The sequence below is a fragment of the Branchiostoma floridae genome, chromosome 14 (assembly GCF_000003815.2).
Source record: "Branchiostoma floridae strain S238N-H82 chromosome 14, Bfl_VNyyK, whole genome shotgun sequence".
NCBI classification, from domain to species: Eukaryota; Metazoa; Chordata; class Leptocardii; order Amphioxiformes; family Branchiostomatidae; genus Branchiostoma; species Branchiostoma floridae.
The window spans coordinates 3,662,437-3,687,744 of NC_049992.1; the positions used below are offsets into that span (position 1 = coordinate 3,662,437).

The following is a 25,308-nucleotide window of genomic DNA, read 5'->3' on the forward strand; positions in this document are numbered from 1 at the left end:
GGAGACACATTTGGTGTTCGTTTGTAGCACATTAAACTCTCTATAATACATCGCTTAGTCAGTCTGGTATAGACTATAGAAGGTCTGTGTTGGAAGAGTACCTTATTTCGTCATGAGACTATAGTCATTACTTTTCTTCTTTTATTTATTTAAACCACGATGATTACAATCACCCAATGCAGCAATTCATCTGTATCATTCACAGTTTCACACACATACTTAGTCTAGCAAAATATCCGATACAAAACTTTCATGCAACCTTCATGATACACTAATATATTCTTGAAAGATTTGCTACATAATGAATACGTTTCACATTGTATCGCCCTGGTCATATATCAAATATCATATCTGCCTTTCAATAAAATCAGGGTAAAGGTGTTAAAAATCATAATTAAGGTATCATAAATGGACTATGATCTACATAAAGGTAAATTCCTCAATATATTATCAAGTTCAAAACTGCAATGTACTACGAATACATTGTCAAAATTGTTTAAAAAGCTACTGATATGTTGACTGAAAACACAGGTCAACTTTCTTTTGAGACCCTGTACATTGAAATCTGTGACATCTTCAAATGTAAAATATCCTTTGGCACAAGCAGACTTACTTTTCAGCCGGTGACAATATTATTAAATTTTGCACAATTCCATTGAATTGAACATGGAATATTTGACAACTTACTGCATAAATTCGCAGTTTTGGCCTCAAGCACTTATGAATGAATACCCTGATATGGGAGGCATATCAAAAGTTCATAAAAACACAGTGCATCAAATGAATTGTCGGAGGCTAAAGTTTAAAGGTCATACAAAATGTAGAAACCTGGTTCTGCCAAGGGGCAAAGGTAAAAAAGGTCATTAAGTTCAGGTGAACTGATAAGGGACATGTAGTGGTCTAAAAATCAACCTTGGTGCCAAGAGGCACATGTAGAGGACACAGGGTCAACTGTCATAGACATCTGGTACTGAAGAGATACATGTACAGGGTTTAAGTTCAAAAGGTAATTAGAACATTGGGCTTGGCATAAAGAACCAAAGAAGACTAATACCAGGGCTCGAAATACTTTTTTTCTGCATACCTGCACTGGTGCATAGGACATTTATGTATAAAACCCAGTACATGGACCAGTGCAGGTTAGGTGCAGTTAGACACCAGAAATACCTGCACAACTCCAATTTTACCTGCACTAACCTGCATATGCAGGTGGTATTTTGAGCCCTGCTAATGCTAAAGTATTGGTGCATTGGACATTGGGTTCAAGGCCAAATTCAAAGGTCAATCATATCACAGCTCTTTCATTTGTCTACAATTGTATCTGACCACCCCAGCAGCACAAGCTGTTGTAACAGCTAATAATAATGATAGCTACATGTATTATACAAGTAGCTACATGTATATGTATGTATAAGTACACTGCACATAACGTACTTCTGTAGAGAAACTTTAACTGTCACCTAATTGGTAAGTACTGAGTATCATTCACACTTAATTTGTAACACTTCTACTAACTGTAGCTCTCTATGTAGCAAACTTAACTGTGATTATATAGAGTAGTTCAGAGATTGGTGGTACTGCACTCAATTCCTACCATTTCCCTGAAACATCTTAACTTGAAAGTTAACCTGTGTGTTACAGTCATTCTGGAGCATTCCTGGACAAAAACTGGAGTTAGTCAGCTGAAGAAAATTTGGATAAGTACAATATTTGTGTTTGAAAATTACAGATCAACTCAGATCCAGCATGAGAATGACTTATACTTCCTGCTGCCTAAGGCTTAGGTCCCAATTGCCAGGCAGTTCACAGGCTGTTTTGGGGCATGTCACCCCTAGGCAGTATTTTTAGGCCCGGCCTAGCACTGGGTTGGATTTAAGTCTGACTTGAAGTCCCGATATCAGCCTGCTGCCTATGTGTCCACATTGTATTGTTTATGTCGCAACTTGAATAAAAACCTGAGACCTGCTGGTAACAAATACACACAGTAACCTACCCGAGGGGTACTGTAAATGCAGAAATGTTCGAGGTGGATTAATGTTCGCGGTTTTCGCGGTGACACCTTAACCGCGAACTTAAAACCACCGCGAAAATTTTTCTATAATGGTATTAGACTGTAGTCTATGGTGTTACCGCAAAATTAAAACCACCGCGAAAAGTCCCTTTTCCCGCTACCGCGAAATTAAATCCCCGCAACTTAAATGCATTTACAGTAACTGAGCGGTAACGCCCAGTATCCAGCAGGCCAATGGGACAAATTTATGGCATTGGAATCTGGCTGGATCAACATCCCTGTATCTGTATCTAATATAGTAATTATAGCCTGTATAACCGCCCTTCAGCGTAACACACCAGCTTCGAAGGCACGCGGCACGGCAGCAGCTGGTTGTATTACACCAAAGTAAATGCCACACCTAACTTTTGCACATCTATCTGCAAGTGGTCTTTACAACTATCCAGAGAAGATGCCCCTACTGTGCTTGGTGATAACATATTCCACTCTACAATAGTTCTGGGAAAATACAAATTTTTGAATACATCAAGCCTAGGTTAACTTCAAGGTTTGTAACTCTGGTACTTGAAGGCATGACTTTTACCTGACGGTCACCAGTGCAATTGGGACCAAAGCCTAACCCAGTAACAATTAGAGATGGCTCCTCAGCATACTGAGGGTTTAGTAATTGACACAGTTTCTGGTTTCTTACACTGACACTAGTACTACTGTATCTACACAACAACCTTGTACCTGGCTATAATAACATGAATGAAATGTTTGACAATGCTATGTCCGTGGAAGCAGCAAGTTACCGTGTGCATAGTTAGTTTGGCATTGATTATAACTTATATGCTGGTTACTTATAATTTTTAGGGAGGAATTCGAAGCATAATGTCCTATCATGTTCACTATAATTGACTGCTAGTTTCACCACAGGAAATGTTTGATGGTAGTGGAAAGGACATCTAAGGCAATTTGATTCATAATCTCAATTCTTCAGCAACATTGCTGCAAATACTTCCATATAAGAAATTCAGTACCCTTTTCCTTACTACAAATGTAGAGTGATTTAAAGGTAGAGTGAAGTTGGCAAGTATGGAGAATTCTTGAATTTATAAGTCAGGAACTAGGGCCATCTGGGAAGACAAGCAAAACAAAAGTCTTCAAATGACTGCAGATATCCCATATATATGGTGTACTAATGTTTTGGGGTTACTGCAACTTCTAAAATGACTGGGACCTGCTATACAAAATGTAGTTAAAATACTTGTTATACAGGATATCATTGACCCTCAAGCTTAAGTAACGTCGTCCAAAATGACTCACTTCTCATTTCATAAGCACAACTGTAACGTATACAAAGAATAATCAACTGGAAGCTTTCCATATATTAGTTACACAACCAAAAACTGCAATTTGATATTTTTGCACCAGAATTTCACACTGCATGCAACATGACAGCGACGATGTCATCTGAAGACATCACTCAGATTTGGTATCCTTTGATGGCTTGGAGGCCCTGGGCTTGAGAAGTTTCTTAAGGAAGGGAGCAGCTGCTAAGAAGACGAGGAAGGGCCAGTGTCCGGTGAAGTACAGCGATCGGTGGACCTGAGGGGAAAGTAGAAAACAAACCACTTTAATGGCCGTGTTTAAAATGATACTGGTGATAATGCGGTTATGGCTGTGCTTAAAATCGTAAAGATAAAAATTGTTCTTGAGACTTAAGACAGCACTTGGCACACTTAAGAAGAACTAAGGGTATTACTGGGCACCATAGGTAACAATTGAGGAAGATAAGTGAGTGTAATACCTGACAGGTTTGTTAGACAGGTTGCATCATTACCCGTCACCACTTGGCACACTTAAGGAGGGCAAAGGGTTACCCCAATGGATACCCCAGGTGAATGTAACACCTGAGTAGACAGGTGTGTTAGACCTGTGTGTTAGGTGTGTCAGACAGGTGAGTTAGACAGGTGTGTTTCGAGAGCTGGACAGGCGAATATACAGGACCTGGTGTGTTAGACACCTGTATCCTTACCTGCCACCACTTGGCCGACTTGAGCAGAGCGAATGGTGTTAGTGGGTACCCCAGGTGTGTGTAACACCTGAGTTAGACAGGTGAGTATACAGGTGAGTCCCTACCTGCCACCACTTGGCCGACTTGAGCAGAGCGAATGGTGTTAGTGGGTACCCCAGGTGTGTGTAACACCTGAGTTAGACAGGTGAGTATACAGGTGAGTCCCTACCTGCCACCACTTGGCCGACTTGAGCAGAGCGAAGGGTGTTAGGGGATGCCCCAGATGTGTGTAACACCTGAGTTAGACAGGTGAGTATACAGGTGAGTATACAGGTGTGTCCTTACCTGCCACCACTTGGCCGACTTGAGCAGAGCGAAGGGTGTTAGCGGGTACCCCAGGTGTGTGTAACACCTAAGTTAGACAGGTGTGTTAGACAGGTGAGTATACAGGTCAGTCCTTACCTGCCACCACTTGGCCGACTTGAGCAGAGCAAAGGGTGTTAGGGGGTACCCCAGATGAGCCAGCAGCACCAGCTTGAGGGCGACCAGTAGGAAGGGCCTGACGACCGGGTGCCTCACCACGGACGACACCAGCGGGCTGACCTTCATCAGGTCATGGGCCTGGGGACAAAGGGTATAGGTCATAGGTCAAAGGCAGGTCAAATAAATAGAAAAAGATTGATTCAACATGTTTTAATTTGTATAGTTCAGCTCGTATAACCACCCTTTTGTGTAACACTGAACATTAAACTCAACCATTTTTCTGAATATTTTGGATTTTTGTTGAACTTGAAACTAATTTTTTCTGTTGTGCAGTAAGTGTCCTAGTCCGTTAAGATTAACGGAAATAGTGTAACACATGGTTGTGTTTGCTAGCTGAACATGTTATATCAAACAATGTATCAGTGTCACTTAGCCTCTGATATCTACACATGTACCTCTAACTCTCTAACTCGTGAGGGTGCCCCTACTGAACTTGCTGACAAAAAGTTTGAATCTATGTGGTTCCTGCATGTTCATTAGTTCCCATTGTCACAATATTATAATGTTACAACCATGACCAGGTTTTTTTGCTGTTTGCTATATATTGATTATGACCTTGTTTGCTAAAATCCTGACCTGTTTTTCGGCATTGATATATTACACTATGTTACAATTATGACCATTTTTCTCGCCATTTTCTACAATTATGGACTTTCTCCTTGTTTGCTAAAATCCTGACCTGTTTTTCAGCGTTGACATACACCAGCTCCAGGAAGAAGCAGGCGTAGTACCCGGAGTGGAATCCATGCCACAGCGCCAGGAACACCAGGGTGAACAGCTGGGACAGCATCCGGTTATTCAGGAACTTCAGGCGCTTGTACACATAGCTGTGGGTGGGCAGGATACACACAAGAGGTTACACAAGAGTAACTATTACACAAGCATGTAAGCTGTGCCATAGTGCTAGGAACACCAGGGTGAACAGCTGGGACAGCATCCGGTTATTCAGGAACTTCAGTCGCTTGTACACATTGCTGTGGGAGGGCAGGAAACACAAAAGATGTTACACAAGAGAACAGTAACTGTTACACAAGCATGTAAGCCGTGCCACAGTGCCAAGAACACCAGGGTGAACAGCTGGGACAGCATCCAGTTATTCAAGAACTTCAGCCGCTTGTACACAGAGCTGTGGATGGGCAGGAAACACACAAGGTTACACAAGAGAACAGTTACTGTTACACAAGCATGTAAGCTGTGCAACAGCGCTAGGAAGACCAGGGTGAACAGCTGGGACAACATCCGGTTATTCAGGAACTTCAGTCGCTTGTACACGTAGCTGTGGGTGGGCAGGATACACACAAGAGGTTACATTAGAGAGCGGTTACTGTTACACAAACATGTAAGCCGTGCTACTGTGAGCACCAGGAACACCAGGGTGAACAGCTGGGACAGCATCCGGTTATTTAGGAACTTCAGTCGCTTGTACACGTAGCTGTGGGTGGACAGGAAACACACAAGGGGTTACATTAGAGAACAGTTACTGTTACACAAGCATGTAAGCTGTGCCACAGCGCCAGGAACACCAGGGTGAACAGCTGGGACAGCATCCGGTTATTCAGGAACTTCAGCCGCTTGTACACGTAGCTGTAGGCGGGTTGGATACACACAAGGGCTTACACAAGAGAACAGTTACTCAAGCAATTGACTCTTATAGTAACTTATACATGTATGGCCTACTTTGGTCAGTACTGACCATGGTAAAATCCTAATTGATATCAGCCCTACAGCTGCGACTATGGCTAAACAGTCCTATACAGGAATGACAGTCTCTGCCACATGTAGGACACGTCTGTATGCTGACTCAGGTCTGTTGTGAAGCTCTTCTTTCTGGATCTGCTTTTCTGTCTAAGAGTCATTGCATGTTAAAAAATCACACATATCCGAACTCTGCCTCATTTTGCTTGTTTTTCTTGTGCAATGACTGTTGTTGCTGAAATCTACAAAATTCAAAATTGACATTTTGGGACCATCAACTGTCACCAATATTACTATGCTACATCAATTTCTTCATTCTGGAGACAATGTGGTCAAAAACATCTTTTTCAAAAACATCTTCTTTAAGAGGAATCATACCCAAATACAGCCAATACATATAGCTAATACAAGCCAGAATCTTATGACCAGTCTATTACTGTGAACTGCAGTACACGAGCAAACTGCAAGGTGTCCTTACTGTGCAGCCCACTTGTTGGTGTTGATGTTGAAGGAGTCGATGACGTCCTGGAAGCTCATCACCATCTCGAACTTGCTCAGCTTGATGTTCTTACAGGAGTCCCACAGGGGGTTTCCGTGTTCGTCCCTGCCGTTGTACGTCAGACTGCTCAGGATGCAACTCCCCTCCTAATGGGCACAATCAAATCATTCTTAAAACCCTATAAGAGCCTTCAAAAGCAAGGAGTCCCACAGGGGGTTTCCGTGCTCGTCCCTGCCGTTGTACGTCAGGCTGCTCAGAATGCAGCTCCCCTCCTGGTAAGGACAATCAAGTGGTTCTTAAAACCCTATAAGAGCCTTCAGCAGCATGAACCAGCACTCATATAGTCATGTTCCTAGTTTAAATCATTTTACCAAGTAAGATTTGCACTATTAGAGTCAAGAAGTGGGGACAATCAAGCAATTCTCAAAACCCTCAAATAGTTTTGTGAAGACTGTTAAATGATGGTCTTCATGGTCTAAACCTGTATATATAATAGTGAGTGATGCTCATTGTTGACATATATGTAGTACTTACTGCACTTCTGAATGCATCACTCCCTCACTAAAATACTGCTTCAGTCTGCAGTAACTACAATATATTATAAAATAAGAAGAGATAATAAGAATCCAATCGGGCAAAACATGCCCCAAACGTTTCTTCCCCCAGCATCTGACTGTGCTGTTATCATATTGTGGCCACATGTCTTTGAGTGAATCAGACTCACCGCGAGCAGCCAGCATCCCACATACTTGTACAGCATCACCTTTCCCCAGATCAGCACAAATATGTACTTCTGTAGCCATGGCAACTCCTGAAGTAAACACAAATACAATAGTAGCCATGGAAACTACTGACTTGGAGGTAAACTTGAACGTCGGGTCACCACACTTAACAAATCTACCACATACCATCGCAATAGTACGCTGCGTACTGAAGATATAACGGAAACGCACAAAACACAAACTTTAAAACTATACCTGTGTTTCATACAGATAATAATGGCAACTTCTGGAGTTAACAGAAACATTCAAATTTTTACTAAATTTTAGACTCGCTGTGTTCAACTTACGAAGAATGACGGCTCCGTCATGTAATCGTCGTAATAGTACCCGTTCAGGACAGCAAACGCCACAGTGTAGCCCAGCCCAATAGCCATCCGCTTCAGCGCAGGAACAACACTAAAACAGCACGGAAATAGGACAGGTACGTTAGTTATGGGCTGCCCCCTAGTGGCATTTAAAGGAACTGCAGACTTTCTTTATTCATGGTATTTCAGGTTCATGATCTTAGAATTTGGTATGATAACTGACATGATTGTGAGGGTGCTAAAGGGTGTGACCTTCTTGAAAAAATCTAAACAACAAATTAAGATATTTCAATCTTAGGAGGATATATGCCTTACCTTTGTGACAAATTTCAACTCATTCGATGAAAGAATGACCCTGTTATAAAACCAATGACACTACCTCGTATGAAATCAACTGGGATAAGTAGTTGGGGTCTGACTTCTTAGCATATCCATGTACATTACCAATATGACCAAACTGAATACAATTATTGGTTTTGCTGTTACTAAATGTGTTTCAATATTGATTTCTGCACAACCTTTGTTCTTCATATATTTATGCAGAACGTGGATCTGTGAATGAAAGATGACGCTCACCAGGCCGGTCGTTTTCCCTCCGTGTTGTCGGTCAGTTTCCCCTCGATCATGTCCAGGTACATCCGCATAGGGAACTGGAAAAATATCAGAGTTAGACTCAGGTGTGCAGGAGGGAAGGATGAGTATGGGAATGAGGCTAGGGAGTACATTTGTGAAGATTAGACATCCAGGTATCGTTAAAATTGAAGAAGATTCACTCTTTACTTCTGGATACTTTAAAAATTTTAATAGACGTTTCGAAAGGCATGCACCTTTCTTCATCAGTGAAAAGAAAATGAGCATATAGTACAGTAGGGGCATCTTCTCTGGGTAGTTTTAAAGAACGCTTGCAGATAGATGTGCAAAAGTTAAGGGTAACGAGTTGTTTGGTGTAATATAACCAGCTGCTGCCGCGCCGCATGCCTGCGAAGCTGGTGTGTTACGCCGAACAGCGGTTATACCGGCTATATAGATACAGATACATATCCATGAGCATATTCACTGAGGAAGAAAGGTGGATGCCTTTTGAAAGGTCTATCAAAATTTTTAAAGTATCCAGAAGTAAAGAGTGAATCTTCTTCAATTTTTTGAGGCCAGGGAGTGTTTGAAGGAATGAGCAGGAGTGACTGACTGAAGCTGTAAGTGACTGAGTGAGGGAACAACTGAGAAGAGGGAATGAGGGACAGTGAATGATTGAATTTATAAAGAAAGGAGGGAGGGATTGAGGCTCAGGGAAATGACAGAGGGAGGGAGTGGTGGTAGGAAAGTGAATGATGGGACTGGAGAGTGAATGGAAAGGAAAGGATTTATGATTGTATAAAAAGGATACAAACATTTGACATTGTATGTAAGATCGTTACGTGTGTTCCAAAGGCCTCCTCCAAAAGTAGTGCTTAGCCACTGATGGAGCTAACGTTACTCCGGCAAAAGAATATAGAAATTAATAAACATAAAACCTTTGAGTGTGACTTTTGATTTGCCACCCACAGAGAAGGAGTCAACTGTGAGAATAAAAAGGACTGGTCCTTAGTCTTCTCACTCCTTTGAAATCTTTTCCGGATGAATCACATGAAACAAGGGTTATCTTAGAGCACTGTAACAGTTATAGTACGGTTGTTTCTTCGCAGAATGGGCAAGAAGAATCGGATGTCAGCTATTGTTGAACAAGGCACTGAATGCACTCAAACACAATGAGTACAAAACAGTCCTTAGCCTCCATTCTTCTACAACTGACAAAAACATCCACACGTCTGAATACCACAGGTCAGAGGTCATACACTAGCCAGATGGCACATGACCTTGGAACAATGCTCAAGGAGTCTATCAGCAACAATTGTTCAGCCCCAAACTGACGTCTATTTCCGCTTTAAAGAAAACTTTCAAAAGGCTAATGTTGCACAAGTCAGTACCACCTCTAGAGGTCACCACATGGCAGATGGAACGCGACCTTGGGACAATACACAAGACAGCTCTATCAGGAACAGTTGTCCTGCTCCAAGGTGACCTTTTAGGTTCAGTTGAAACATGATTCTCCATTCCATAGTTACCATGGCAATTGATGAAGCATTGCAGAACATGTCTTGTGCAGAAATTTTTCCTTGTGTGGCAGCTTTAGATTTGGAAGGTTAATTTTCAGGCAAATTTTTGGAATTGTACCAGTTAATATTGTGAGAAGTTGTTTGAGTTTGAGTTGTTCTTAAAGACACAGTACCTTACCCCCCCCTCCTGCACCCCCCCTGCAGTACTCACCTGTGGTCCGACCAGTACCCCCCCCCCCCCAAAGTGGAAGGAGTGCCCTGCCACCTCCAGCAGACTGGGAAGCCTGGTCAGTCCCAGCTGTACCCCCTACATTACCCCCCTAACTTACACCCCTAACTTACACCCCTAACTTACCCCCCTGATGCACCCCCCCCCCTGCGGTACCCACCTGTGGTCCCACCAGCACCCCCCCAAAGTGGAAGGAGTGCCCAGCCACCTCCAACAGACTGGGCAGCCTGGTCAGTCCCAACTTCTTCTGATCAGCTGACTGCTGGGCCTAATGAAAAACAAGTTTGAGGTTAAAAAATAATGCTACCGACTTTCACCTTTATTGGTGGGGTAACCAATATCTGTTGTTTGAGAAAAGGACATAGTTTCAAATTGCAATATTTTCAAAATATAAAAGTTTGAAACCGCTGTCCTTTGGCTCAATATCCCTATCTACCCTGAGTTGGGTAGATAGCTGAGCTGATATAGGTTATCCCGCAGATAAAGGTAACCTAGTACATACTAATAAAAATGCTTAATAACTGGAAAATCAACATATCGACAGAGTTTAAGGAGTTGTACCCTGACCAACACATACAATTTAAGGGAGTATAGACAAATTAGATCCAAATAAGCCTTCCTTCAAACCCCCTAGAGTTCCCCTTTAACTTTAAAACAAAGGCCTTACCGGATCCTTCCCGCCATCAAAGTGGTCAGTCACCAGCCCTGCAAACAGTATAACATATCAACAATGAATTACCAAATACCAACCAAGCCAATAATCATTTAAAGCACCCAATCCTGTGCTAATGCATTGTGGGCACAATAAATAAAGGGGTCCATTTGTGGCATGTTTGTGTGTTCTTTTTAAGTGCTCAAAGTATGAAATAATGATACAAAATGTGCTAGTATGGTGAAGTAAATGTCAATATTGTAACTTACAATTGTTTTTTCCAGGACATTTCCAATTTCAATGCTCTAAAATTGTATAGGGGGGTCTTTGATTATAACTCTCGAAGAAATTATTTCCAGAATTTACACATTTTAAAGGGACAGATACGATTTAATTTTGGGCACCGCTTTAGATGTTCACCTTACCGATGAGGCGTAGAGTCATGACGCAGTGTGGTGTGGTCCACATGACATCGTAAGTGTTGGAGGCACAGAAGTGGTACCCGGCTAGCAGGTAAGCCTGGAGGGACAACAACATACAAATGTACAACTATCATGGTTACAGAAAGTTTTCTAGAAACAATAGCAAAATAGATTCAAAATAATGTTCGCAGCGGTTTTATGTTTACGATTTTCGGAGTGGCCGCTTTACCGTAATCTCTAAACCAACGCAAACATCTTTTTCATTACAGAATGCGATTACAGTATATGGCACTGACGTGAACTCAAAATTGCCGCGAGCACTCAAAGTCCATTTTCCCGCTACCACAAAATTAAAACCATGCATCTTAAATGCATTGAATTTCACACTATTACATCAGATTCTGTCATCTCTACCTTTCTTCTTGTTGTTCACCATGTAAGTTTTCTTGCTGTTTCTACAGGAAGGTATACTTTTACAGAGAAGGTTGCTATACCCTTCCCCTTTAGCATTGTTTGAGGCACCTCGAGTAAGGCACTCCCATTTTAGGTCCCTTCTGAAAGACGGGTGCAGCCTTAAACGGAATGCCCTTCCCAGGATTTGAAACACAGTCTCCCAGTTACCGAATCGAAACCAGAAACGCAACTGTGAGGCTGCTACCAGTTAAGCTACAGGGACATCCCTTTCTTAAGATACAAGAATTTAATTTGCTGGTTTTTGGGATTAGAGCATACTCCTGCAGTACAAAAAAACTACAGAATCTACCACTGAACTCACCATGTTGAAGACGAAGGCCAGCTGTACAGACAGAAGTTTTGGACCAATGATTCTCATCAGCATGTAGTTTGTGAAGACGCAGATGACATGGTGGATGATGTCAGTTCCTGCAAGTAGAAAAACACAACAGAACGCCAGTCAAACTCCTGACCCATGACCCATAACCCCTAACCCTGACAGTTCTCATCAGCAGGTAAGTTTGTGAACATGCACATATCGTTACTAACATATGGTGGATGATGTACCTACAGATGGTTACAAATCCCAGGACCACAGTCAGACAGACTGAGTTTAACCTGCCCCAGAAGACCATTCTGGGGACAGATAAAATCTGTTTCTGTGGCAGTCAGGGATAAACAAGTCCATTAGCCCGATTGTCCCGGCCATGTAAAAGTGCAGTTCGGGCAAGCAGAAGTGCTTCCCCACTTGTCCGACGGGCAAGTAAGAATTTCCAGATCTGACCCTTTCAAATTACCACAGTGTGACAGCACATGGGGCTGAATGCCTGCCTATATTGACCATGTCATTTTTAAGCCAGTAGAGACATTGATTTTGTTGTTGTTGCTGTCCTCGTTTTACGTCTATTATTTCGCTAGACGTGGTCTCTTAACAAGAGTGAAAATTTATGAAAGTGAAAACACATAGAAAAATGTAATTCAACTTTCGGGCAAGTAAAAATTTGGTTTGGGCAAGTAAATTTTTAATGTACTTGCCCGATAGGACAAGTGAATTTTTGAGAACTTGTCTAACCCTGTGTGGTCACTATCAACAGGATTCTTAATGCTTGATAAAACCATGTTACGGACCACCAAAAATGGCAACATTGGTGTTGCATCAGAACTTTTGGTTTCGATATCTTGTGTTCTGTATTGTAATCTTTACAGGTCAAGGTTAAACTTTGTCATTTTGTTTTTCACCTGTAGATTGTGGGCTTTGTGAAAAGTTATTTCAAGCCTTGTGCACCCATTAATAACAGTACCCATTACTAACATTACCAACTCACCAAAGTGAAGCCTCTAGCCACTGAAGAAGCTGTACGCAACAAAACCGGTTTGGCAGGCTGAATAAAGGTTAAAAAACTTGAACTATGCGACTTCAGAAGTCTTACTGAGGTATGACTGTGGTGCGATAGATGTCGGTTAGCTGAGGAATGACATGAGTCCACACTAGGGGTGGGTACCGGTACAAAACCATTATTGTTGGACTGGTCCAGAAAAAAAACGGACCTGAAAAAATTTAGTGGACCGGATGTTGGACCTAATAGAAAATGAACATATCATACATGTATGAGCAGGCCTTCACATGTTTTGGGTCTTACTGGTCGAAGAAAATGACAAGAGTGAGTTTCTAGTCATTTCTACCAAGTTTCACAATCAATCGTCCACAGGCAGTTAGCCTTGTAGGAAATAACACGCCCCTGGGAGTTGGAATCTCCATCAAACAGATTTCTTTGAGAAGATAAGGACCATTGTTTTTAGTATCACCCATTCACATGTTTTCACATACTGAATCAGGTCCAGGTTCAGGTCCGGACCTGGACCTGACCCTCTGGACATGAACCGTACCTGAACATGAATTTTCTGTACCGGTACCCACCCCTAGTCCACACTACTACCAACTCACCAAAGTTAGCGTACAGGATGCCCAGCCCTGTCAGAGTGAAGTAGATGTGGTGAAGAGTGGCTGACTTCCCGAACAGGAACTGGCGCTGGAAGAAGGCCAGGGGGTAACCTGCAAATAGATAATTTTAGTGCTGATCAGGCAAATGTCCTACCCCACTTGCCCGACTGGGCATGTAAGATTTTTCCAATAATATTCAGGTCAACACAGAAAAATAGAGAAAAACAGAGAAGTGAAAATACATAGCAAAATGTCATTCAAATTTCGGGCAAGTAAATCTTTTATGTTCTTGCCCGATAGGCCATTCAAGTAAATTTCAAAAAACTAGTCCAATCCTGATGTTGTACTGTACAAAAAGTAATATAGCAGCAGATATACATATACACCGTGATAAAGAATTACCTGCCAATAAATAAAATCCATACCTGCGAGAAGACCTAGGATTAAGGTGAGGGAGGCCTCGTTGGTTCCTAGAGCACCTGCCAACGTCTTCACCAGCCCCAGGTCTGCCATGGCTCCTGCACACACCTGTTCAACTGCACCTGTTCAACTCAGACACACCTGTGTGGAGAGGAAAATGTACTGAGTCTTTTCTACTGGCAGCGTACTGAGGATATAGGAGAATTCTTTTTTACAACCAGTAGGTACTTACTTGGCTTACGTTTCGATGTCTCTCAGACACCTTCCTCAGAGCTTCTGACTGGAGTTCTGCTTCTCACCGCTATAAGTAGCCAATGTAGGTGGCACTTTTTAGGTTCACGTAAGCCAAGTAAGTACCCACTGGTTGTGAAAAAGAAGTCTCCTATATTCTAATAGCATAATGAAATTATTTTCGGAAGTAGCGTACTTAGTCCAGTGGTTAGCGGCCCTGCCTCTGGAGCTAGAAGTAGAAGTCATGAGTTTGATTCCTACCGTGTATAGATGATGATCGTCCAATTCAAGCTTACCTCACCGCCACTGTTTTCCTTTTGACAACTTGCTATGTATGAATGTATACAGAAAAGTCGAAAGCTAAAAATTGGAATAAATTTTGGTAAAGATCTTGGTGCATCTCCACCACTTAGGCAGACTGACTTTATAAACAACATTCATTAGTAGTAGTGGTGCGTACCTAAACTCATATTCAGGTTCAGGTCCGGATTCAAGTCCAGCAGTTCAGGTTCAGGTTCGGACTTGTAAGTCCGGACCTGAACCCATCATTGCGTGTTATGTGCGCTAGAATGTTTTCTTTTTCGAGGGGGAGGGGGGATGGTGCATATAAAATTGCATGTTAGCATGAACTGAAATGCAATTGTGAAAAATACATGCAAATTATATACAGCCAGTGTAAACACGAAATGTTTTTTGTCTTTTTCCAGTGCAAATTTCACTGTCTATGGAGGGTTTTAGATGGTTTAGAACAAGAAAAGGGAATATAAGTGACAGATAGCTTTTTGCAAGTCCGGACTTAAGTCTGGACATTTAGGTTTTTTTTTGACTTGGACCTAAACATTTTTAGGTCCAAGTCCGGGCTTTAGGTACGCACCACTAACTAGTAGTATGCCTGATGGCACACAGTAGTCAGATTGATCTTCCTGGACTTCTTGACAGACAATATAATAACATACAGTACATACAATTTAATCATCAAATATTTACATACTATTATTATAGTTTCCTATATATAATATTATCCTAGTATTACCATTTGAGTAACATTAAAATCAGTCCTTACATGGTTTTTGTTATACACGTCCCTGCCCCAGTTTTGTTCTGCCCAATTGCAAGGAAAGATTGTTCTGTCCAAAGGTCCAGAAAAACCTGTTCAACAACGTCTCATATTTTGCATGCACACATTTAGTCAGGCCACCTGGCGGTCATTCTGGTAGTTTACTTCAATTTTCTAATCATAAATGGTTCATCACAATCTTTTTTTACAGTCATAACAGTACAAACATATGAAAATAATTTCATCAGGTTGGTAGATCATAGGATATAAGAGTTTTCTTTTACACAACTGCACAGTTGTGTAAAAGAAAACTCCTATGTCCAATACAAAAATGGCCTGATAGTAATACAAGCAAATATGGGAGTCTCAGTATGTATATATATATATAGAAAATAGGGCCTACAGTCTAGTACGTTTCTGACATGATACTAAGCTTTGTTTCTTTACAACCCAGGTACACAGAGTGGCCAACTGTCCATGATGAGGAGAGGAGCTACAACTTGTGGTACAAGTAAAATTTTCCCTCTTGTTGGAATGGGAATGCTGTTTCTCATGATATATTCCCAGCCTTTAGTTAAGAAGCCTATTCCAGTCTACGCTGAGAGGGGTATAGAAGCCAGCAAACATATAAAACTACAGAGCCATAGGTGAGTTAGGCGGAAACACTCATATCACTGGGTTGCATCTTTCATTAACATTGGCATACAAATTTGTGGTGGCCTGGTTAGACAACTTTCTGTAAAAAAATGTGCCTTAGCTTAGTAATAGTATGACTAAATTATACTTACTGTATTGACTTCGGACGCATTCAATTTGTACATGTACAGTGCAAATGAAATGTGAGCCTCCGTGGCCTATCTGTCAAAAGTGTGCCCAAACATGGATTTGGTGTGCCAGTGTGACAACATCTGGATATACTGTAAATGCATTTAATTTCGCGGAGATTTAATTTCGCGGTAGCGGGAAAATGGACTTTTTGCGGTGGTTTTAATTTCGCGGTAGCATCATGCGCTGTACTAGTAGTCTCTTACTGTTATGGAAGAATGTTCGCAGTGGTTTTAAAGTGTTCTTTTGGTGCAAGTTACTTTTGGGTGACCTTATACACCAGTTCAAGTTGACCCAAAAGTGTATTTTGGGCCCTGTGATTTAATCACGCTTCTATACGGCCTGCCCTACATAATGTTGGTGCCTACTAGTAGAGAGGCCCCAGACAGCAGAGTTTGTTTTTTTAATTCTTAAGTTAAGATTTAAGAATTTTTCTTCCAGGGCTGAAGAGCAGTCGACAGTGAGTCCAAGACAAGTGCAGGAGAATGTCTCAGGTTCTTGTGTTCCGCGGGAGACGTTTGTCTTCACGAAGGGCCACAAGACGGGCAGTACCACCATGGTCAACACCTTCCAGCGCTACACCATCTACCACAACCTAACAGTACTTAATATTTATTTTTTTTTACTCAATGGTCACCACGTAACAAGGCCTGAAGGCCACTCAAGGTTACGGGTTACATGATTGGAACTGTACAGCATCTAGGTCAGAAACATCATGATTGAGACCAGCCCAATTGCTCACTATGAGTGAGGACTCAACTGACCCAATAGGCGAAGCAGGGGTTACGAGTGCTGCTCGGGAGATTCCCTACCCCTATTTTGGCCGGAATGGACACATACCATTGTTTTTTTAAATAAAGCTAAACTGGACAAAAACGAGTGTGAGGCGAAATTTATTCTTCATACAAATCATAGGCACTGTACTTAATAACTGCTAAGGTTACAGATTGATTAATCAAGAGGTTGATTATGATTGAAAGATCAATTGATGAAATTGATTGATTGGTGTACCCAGAGCCTCTCCAAAAAGCAGTGGCCTGTGAGCCAGCTCTGGTAAAGAAAATACTCTAACTCTAAGTAAAAAACTTGATTGATTGATCAATTATTTAATTGATTGGTGTACCCAGAGCCTCTCCAAAAAGCAGTGCCCGGAAACTGAGAGAGCCGGGTAAGAGTAAAGAGTCTAACTCTAAATAAAATTGATCAATTGATTGACTGACTGACTAACTGGTTGATTGATTGATTGATTGATTGATTGATTGATTGATTATAGGTGCTGATGCCAGTGGGTCGAGGCCCGCTAAGCTGGCCGTTCCCCCCGCGGGAAGACGAGTATGTACATCTGCCAGGAGAGCGGTACGACGCGCAGCTGCACCACTTTGTGTACAACAAACAATGGCTACGGAAAAAGTTCCCTCCTGACACTCCCTACTTCTGTAAGTGTAAATGGCATTATTATTTGTCTGGTATGTAGGAATAGGAGAGAGGAGACAAAGATAGAGGAGAGAAGGAAACAGATGAGAGAAGGGAGAGAAGGAACGAGAGACAGATGAGAGAAAGAGAAGAGAGAAGGAATAAGAGACAGATGAGTGAAAGAGAAGGAAGGACAGATGAGTGAAAGAGAGGGGAGAGAAGGAATAAGAGACAGATGAGAGAAAGAGAGAGAGAGAAGGGAGAGGAGGAAAGAGAGACAGATCAGACAGAGAGAGGAAGGAAACAGATGAGAGAAGGGAGAGAAGGAACGAGAGACAGATGAGAGAAAGAGAAGAGAGAAGGTATAAGAGACAGATGAGTGAAAGAGAGAGAAGGAAAGACAGATGAGTGAAAGAGAGGGGAGAGAAGGAATAAGAGACAGATGAGAGAAAGAGAGAGAGAGAAGGGAGAGGAGGAAAGAGACAGATCAGACAAAGAGAGAGGAAGGAAACAGATGAGAGAAGGGAGAGAAGGAACGAGAGACAGATGAGAGAAAGAGAAGAGAGAAGGAATAAGAGACAGATGAGTGAAAGAGAGAGAAGGAAAGACAGATGAGTGAAAGAGAGGGGAGAGAAGGAATAAGAGACAGATGAGAGAAAGAGAGAAGAGAGAAGGAGAGAAGGAAACAGACAGATGAGTGAAAGAAGAGAGAAGAGAGAAGGAATAAGAGACAGATGAGTGAAAGAGAGAGAAAAGGAAAGAGACAGATGAGAGAAAGATGAGAGAGATGAGAGAAGGAATGAGACAGATGAGAGAAAGAGGAGAGAGAGAAGGAAAGAGATAGATGAGTGAAAGAATAGAGAGGGAGAGAAGAGTGGCTTTATGAGAGGGATAGAGAGGGGGATATAGAGATGGGAGAGAGAGAGAGGTACACTGTACCGTACAGGAAAAGAGAGAGGGAGATAAGATATATGAGAGAGGGTGAGATAGAAGAGGGAGGGATAGTGGGAGACAAGAGAGGTACTAAGAGACGGAGACAGGGGGAGGGAGAGAGAGAGGGAGGGATAGAGTGGAAAGAAAGAGAGAGCGGGGGAGAAGAGAACTTTATGGCTAAGAGACAGAGAGGGAGACGGAGGAGGGAGGGAGAGAAAGGGAGAGGATAAAGAGGGGGAGATAGAGATGGAGAAGAAGAGAGATAAGAGAGAGGGGAGAGAGACACACACAGCTAGACAGATAATTTGTTTACAAGATTGTTGGTACTTGTCTCTGCTTCAGCGATCATCAGACAGCCTTTCAGCCATCTTAAGTCCCAGTTTAACTACTACCGCCTTCCTGGCCTCCTTGGCATAGATAAGTCGCCAAACCCGCTCAAGACGTTCCTTAAGGACCCTTGGAGGTATCAGAACAAGTCTGAAGTTTTCTTCCCCCACGTGAACGTGACTTGGGACGGTTCGAGGAACCCCATGAGCTTCGACCTTGGGTGGCCGGCAGTGAAGGCTGACAGCGAGGTGGGTGGGCATTTCTCCTGGATACCTCTAGTAACCATGGTTACAAGTGGCTGTTATGTCTCATAATACATGACTAGTAGTAGCAGTAGCTAATACTTGACTTCAATCTTGTTTTGGATTTGACATTTCATGTTCACACGTGGCTTCTTATTAGTTAATTCTTGTTGATAACTTTGATTGATATATAGATCTAAGAGTTATTGTTCTATTTTATAAACTGTTGTGTACATGTACCAAGTGGTATTGTACTAGTACTAGTATGTAGTTCATTCTACTAGTGACGGTCCGTGTCTTATCCAGTAACTTTTGTAACTTGTACTTTATAGGGATTGATTTGTCTACTGATACATGTAAAAGCCGCTTAATTGCACAGCCTATTTGCCAGTAAATTTCGTGCAATTATCCGGCTGGTGCAATAATGCGAAGTTATCTAGCTGGACCACACCGGTTTGCGATTTGGAGAATCCGTGCAGTTAACAGAAGTGTGTGTTAATCCGGTGTGCAATTAACTGGCTTCTACCTACCTACCTACCTACCTACTTGACTGGCTTCTACTGTACTAAATAACTCAATCCGACAACTGTATTGTAACTTGTAGAGATTACGACAGTTTGTCTTAAGAAGGAAATGTGGAGTACTTCTAACAACTACCATCTCTACAATCAGGAGGAAGCGCGTGCCTACATCACTCAGCTCGAAACCGACTTTAAGCTGGTCCTGATCCTGGAACACATGGACGAGTCGGCTGTCCTTCTAAGACGCCTGATGTGCTGGAAGACTCAAGACGTTGTCTACTACTTAAAGAAGAAAAACGAGCGCGAGTACTCCTTTAAGAAGTATGTACCAACGCCGAAGGAGATTGCGAACCACCGCCGTTGGAGCGCAGTAGACTACATGCTGTACGAAACTTTCAACAAGTCACTCTGGCAGAAAATAGAAGATCAGGTAAAGAAAATTCCAAGCCAAAAATGATGGGTGATACTTAAAGGGGATAGGGGATTAATAAGCCAAGGTTACTACCATTCTACTGTATAGTTGTGAGTCATGGACTATGACAGTAGCCCAGAGCAAAAAATTGGATGGTACTTATACGAAAATGTTAAGAAAGGTTTATTATGTTTCATGGAGAGACTGTTTAACCAACAAGCAATTATACGGCCCACTCCCAGCCATTTCATCTGTGGTGAGGCAGCGCCGGCTCGCCCTGGCAGGGCACGTGGTTCGTGGGAACGAGCCTGCAGGGAGACTAATGGACTGGCTGCCAGAAGGAAGGCGCAGAGTTGGCCGACCATACATTACCTTAAACACAATGATAGAAACAGACACTGGACTGTCAGGGTCTAGTTTAATGTCTGCCATGAAGGACAGAACATACTGGAAAACTTGTGCTTTGGACTGTGCCTCACCAGTGTAAAACCGGATGAAATGATGAATGACTACCATTTGATCTACACAATGAAAATATTTCTTTGCTAGTAGAAATACAGTAAAACAAAGATTGTTCTTTCACTAATTTTATTCTCCCAATGCAACTGGTCTCTCAAAAACTCTTTGCTGCCTTAAATTTTCTTTTTTTTTCTCAACTGTTCTTGAAAAACTGCTTTGATACCTATATGTTGCTAGAATTATATAGCAGAATTCAACAGGTATCGTTTCTTGATTTAAACTTTCTTTAAATGCTATCCTCTCTTCCATCAGGGTCCAGACTTCTTCGATGAGGTTGAATACTTCAAGCGCATCAACGCAGACATCAGCAGCCACTGCACAAGAACCATGGAGCAGCACAAGAAAAGAACTAAACACAAGAAGAGACAACAGAAAAGGGAAACCCTGGTGGTGCCGGTATCTAAGTGGAGCCCGGAGTTTGTGGTGGACTACACATTCTGTTTTTACATCACGCCAAAAAAGGTAGGAACAATGGTTGCAGTAGCCTGGTATCCAGCCGTATTATAGCTCCCGAGTCTCTTCTGGCCTGGCCTGGTATCCAGCCGTATTATAGCTCCCGAGTCTCTTCTGGCCTGGCCTGGTATCCAGCCGTATCATAGCTCCCGAGTCTCTTCTGGCCTGGCCTGGTATCCAGCCGTATTATACTATAGCTCCCGAGTCTCTTCTGGCCTGGCCTGGCCTGGCCTGGTATCCAGCCGTATTATACTTTTATAGCTCCCGAGTCTCTTCTGGCCTGGCCTGGCCTGGCCTGGTATCCAGCCGTATTGTAGCTCCCTAGTCTCTTCTGGCCTGGTATCCAGCTGTATTATCCTGGTATCCAGCCGTATTGTAGCTCCCTAGTCTCTTCTGGCCTGGTATCCAGCTGTATTATAGCTCCCGAGTCTCTTCTGGCCTGGCCTGGTATCCAGCCGTATTATAGCTCCCGAGTGTCTTCTGGCCTGGCCTGGTATCTTGAGAGACTTGAGTGCTATAATACGGCTGGATACCAGGCCAGAAGAGACTCGGGAGCTACAATACGGCTGGATACTAGGCTATGGTTGCAGTCTTTACTCCTCACTGATAAAAGGTAGTGTCGACTAAAAAAAGTCTTGTTTAGTTATTTTTTTCAGTTTTTCAGGGAACACTACAACAATAAAGATATGGGCAAGTCAATATTTTCAAGGCCGTAGGGGGCTAGGGGCAGTAGATTGTTGTTCACTGTGGATAGGGCATGGTAGCGTATTGGAAGGCAGAGCCCATCCCTCTCCTTCCAACATCTTTTAGTAAGTCTTACCTCTCCATCTGAAGGCTGGTACCAGTCTGCTGGTACCCATTTTTACAACTTGGTGGAGTGAGAAAAGTTATGTTAAGTACCTTTCCAAAGGACTCTAGATTGATACCATGACAGGACTTGAATCCAGGACCTCTGGGTTTTACTTTTAGTCCAAACACCCTGGCCTATACAGATACACCACATGACCCTACACTAATATAGATAACATTCAACTTAACAATAGAAATTTAAAAAATACCCACATTACATCTTTGAAAACATGATTATACCGATATCTTGTTGGTTTCTGTTCTAACTGCTTTGTTGTTTCCTAAATGCAGACCATCACTCTAGACGTTGTGATGAGGGGAGGACGGAAGTACAGCAAAGAGGAGATGAGCTACGCGATAATCGGTATAACGACAAACCTGGCACGTATCCGCAAAGGACTGCCAACCTATAACAGCAAACGTGACGCCAAGCTAGCTGGGATCAAGATTTAAGTTCAACAGAAACACCAGCTAATAAATAAAAGCACAAGTTTAACAGTCTGTGAATTGCTCGTCGCTCTCTATACAATTCATATGTATCAATGAAGGTATTGTCTGTGTTAAGTATACTTACACTTTCAGTGTTAAGTTTACTTAGACTTTGCTACTACATTTATAGACACCATATAGATTCCACTTTACTGGACCTCTTATAACGTTATTGTAGTTTTTGTGTACTTAGAATGCTGTTATTCATTATCATCCTTTCCATATCAAATTCCATTTGTATTGGCTGTTTTTGTCAGAAGGACAAGCCTATGTACAGTACTATATAATAGCCATAGACTAGTAGTTATTGATGCCCAGGGATTGAAACCAACCCTGTAAAAATCCCTTGGTTTGCAATAATGAACTTGGCAACAATGTTTAATATCACTGTAGATATAGTGGCCAGCTTTATACATGTGCTATGGTACAGTCTACCACTTACTAGGAACACTGAATTTTTTGTTATTTTGGAAATCTGTCACACTGTAACATTGTAACAAAGAGTAACATTGAGAGCAGTTAGCTTACTATGGTATGGTTACCACTTTCCAGGAACACTGATTTTTAGGGTCTGCCTAAACACCACAAACGACTGTAATATGGCAGTGTGTGGTGTTTAGGCAGACCGTGATTTTTATCAACTTAATAACTTGAACAAATCAGTCACACCACTGAAGGGACAGCCCAACTATCTCCAAGATCTGTGTGTACACACAGACTCGATGTACTCTCCAGCAACTCACAATCATCACTGGCCTTGGAGAGACAAATAAGATATGACTCGAAACTGAACCAAGTGAAACCCAGCACCAAGACGAAATAGAACAACAACAACTCCAAGATTGAAAAAAAAAAGGAATGAATAATCCTTTGTCCCAGATACTGTTTGTTCTTGTTGTTGAGATCTGAATAACCATGCTTTTCGCTTGCTAACCACACCGCGGTTACTACGGAGGCTGGCACCCAGGCTAGAACCATGCGAGAACTGGGACAAGTCAACAAGTCAACAACAACCTAACGAAAACAGCTGGAAAAACAAACAAAATTCTTGTCCCTACTTTCATGTTTGTGAGTGTTTGAGTTGCTTCCTTACCTGGAAAGGCGTTCCCGTTCCCTTAAGTTTGTGAAGACGTTTTTGAAGACGTTTGTGAAGACACACTCGTCAGAAAGGCGTGAACGTTGCCCTCTCCGCCCTCTCCTTGCCCCAGTCGAACCGCAGAGCTCTATGCGCATCCGTTCTGCGCAGCCTTCTCTAAGACAGGTCATACGCCGGAACGCAGTTTGTCCTGGTTTGACCCCGCTGCATGCGTATAAACAACTGCCTGTTGTGCAACAAAATGACCTCAAACCTACGTAATGTTTATATTTTTTCACATCCACATGACTTGCCCAGCACAGCCATGTTGATATCTATTGCATTGCAAAAGATCAGCCAACGTTGTAGCCCCCGAAAAAAAAGCAATTTTCGGTCTGTGTATTTGTGATTATCTTTTCTCCAGTTTGCCGGGGCACAGTCAGTTTTGTCCACAGTCGGACAGTCCAGTTCCTCACCTTTACATTGATACCAAACTTGAATGGTAAGTTTTAGGAGAAACGGTTTTGCCCCCAAAAAAACTACAGCCATGTCAAATTCCCCGGCGTCTTTTTTTCGAATGAGAAGCTGCACACACTGATCTTTCACTATACTTTACAAAACTCAGACATGATGTTTGACATCATTACGCTTGCACATGAATCCTACTTATTCTGGCTTCTGGATAATGTTAGTTTTATTTTGGTGGGTTTCCCGAAATCTATTTGCGACGGCAAGACTTGAGCCGTTAGTTATATCAACTTTTCCAAATGCTGGTTGAACTTGCAACATTAGGCCTGACCCCCGCGGCACGAACATGGAACGTACCGGCTGGGTTCCACCGTTCGAACCCAGGTTCGGACCAGGAGTTCCAAACAGATTGACTCAAAATATGATGAATCTTAAAAACTCTTACTTTGCACTAAAACTCTGTGTCTATGTGTGTTTGGTTATCATCATGCCACTTATTATATTGCATGTGACAGCCGCACCCATTCAGATTCTTGTACCAAGAAATGAGGTCTGTGACACAATGCGAAATGTATAAAAATTGGGTCCGTCCGCAGGGTAGTGTGCTTTGGTAGCTACAACCAGACTGAAACTTCACCGCTGTGATTTGTGCATGTTCGCAGTTAATTTGGGGGCAAAACCGTTTCTCCTAAAATTTACCCTTCAAGTTTGGTATCAATGTAAAGGTGAGGAACTGGACTGTCCGACTGTGGACAAAACTGATTGTGTCCCGGCCAACTGGATAAAAGATAATCACAAATACAGAGACCGAAAATTGCTTTTTTTTGAGGGGCCACAACGTTGGCTGATCTTTTGCACTGCAATAAATATCCACTTGGCTGTGCTGAGCAAATCATGTAGATACGAAAAAGTATAAACATTATGTATATCTAAGGTGTCTTTGTTGCAAAATAAGCTGTTGTTTACACCCATGCAGCGGGGTCAGCCCGTGACCCGGCGTAAGCCGTATTTCAGAGAATAACGCGTTCTAGGGTGACCTGCGGTTCGACTGTTGCCCCTGTTCCGCCCAGGAATGGATGACCTCAAGTTACCTTTGACCTCCTCGTACCCAGGATTTCCCATGACGATGCATATCTGTTTTGGTTTAAATCGACGCCGCTCAACAAAGAAAAATATTCTATTTCCACTCCAATTTTGCAGTAAAACATTGCTATCAGCAGCCATATACATACACATGTTTGTTTGATGATTTTAAAACGCTAGTCCAGGTAGAGATCTGGACCAGAGAGCGCCAGATTGGAGGATTACGCATGCGGAGTAGGGCTTTGGTTGAGACATTTAGTCGATCAGTTCACTATACTTTAGGGGTGTCATCTTTTATTATACTAGATTTGATCTTAATAAAAGAAATATATTCTTGAAAAGGTTCATACGGAGAAGATGTTAATT

General features: G+C 42.3%; 2 protein-coding genes across 2 annotated transcripts; one reads left to right on the top strand and one right to left on the bottom strand.

The window, feature by feature from the left end:
- Positions 1-2,914: 2,914 nt before the first annotated feature.
- LOC118430917 (lysophospholipid acyltransferase 5-like) lies at positions 2,915-25,187 on the bottom strand. The gene is made up of 16 exons (XM_035841947.1): positions 24,911-25,187; positions 23,410-23,506; positions 14,051-14,186; positions 13,629-13,736; positions 12,006-12,112; positions 11,234-11,327; positions 10,824-10,861; positions 10,317-10,424; positions 8,411-8,559; positions 7,817-7,925; positions 7,472-7,558; positions 6,727-6,893; positions 5,233-5,380; positions 4,532-4,631; positions 4,032-4,090; positions 2,915-3,601 (listed from the first exon to the last, which is right to left on the bottom strand). The coding sequence occupies exons 3-16, from the start codon at positions 14,136-14,138 to the stop codon at positions 3,476-3,478; spliced, it is 1,488 nt and encodes a 495-aa protein (XP_035697840.1). The 5' UTR covers positions 14,139-14,186; positions 23,410-23,506; positions 24,911-25,187; the 3' UTR covers positions 2,915-3,475.
- Positions 15,426-22,328, top strand: LOC118430645 (galactose-3-O-sulfotransferase 2-like). The gene is made up of 8 exons (XM_035841629.1): positions 15,426-15,489; positions 15,788-15,980; positions 16,600-16,759; positions 17,432-17,594; positions 18,847-19,079; positions 19,746-20,024; positions 20,778-20,987; positions 22,119-22,328. Exons 2-8 carry the CDS (start codon positions 15,811-15,813, stop codon positions 22,278-22,280), a joined length of 1,377 nt encoding a protein of 458 aa, XP_035697522.1. The 5' UTR covers positions 15,426-15,489; positions 15,788-15,810; the 3' UTR covers positions 22,281-22,328.
- Positions 25,188-25,308: the final 121 nt, after the last annotated feature.

Excerpts from the sequence above, each read along its gene's own strand:
- LOC118430645 (XM_035841629.1), top strand. The coding sequence starts at position 15,811 with ATGATGAGGAGAGGAGCTACAACTTGTGGTACAAGTAAAATTTTCCCT. Across the intron at positions 16,760-17,431 it reads CCATCTACCACAACCTAACA|GTGCTGATGCCAGTGGGTCG; the intron begins GTACTTAATATT and ends GATTGATTATAG. Across the intron at positions 19,080-19,745 it reads CAGTGAAGGCTGACAGCGAG|GAGGAAGCGCGTGCCTACAT; the intron begins GTGGGTGGGCAT and ends CTCTACAATCAG.
- LOC118430917 (XM_035841947.1), bottom strand. The coding sequence starts at position 14,138 with ATGGCAGACCTGGGGCTGGTGAAGACGTTGGCAGGTGCTCTAGGAACC. Across the intron at positions 6,894-7,471 it reads TGGGATGCTGGCTGCTCGCG|GAGGGGAGTTGCATCCTGAG; the intron begins GTGAGTCTGATT and ends TGTGCCCATTAG. Across the intron at positions 4,632-5,232 it reads ATGTCAACGCTGAAAAACAG|GCCCATGACCTGATGAAGGT; the intron begins GTCAGGATTTTA and ends CTTTGTCCCCAG.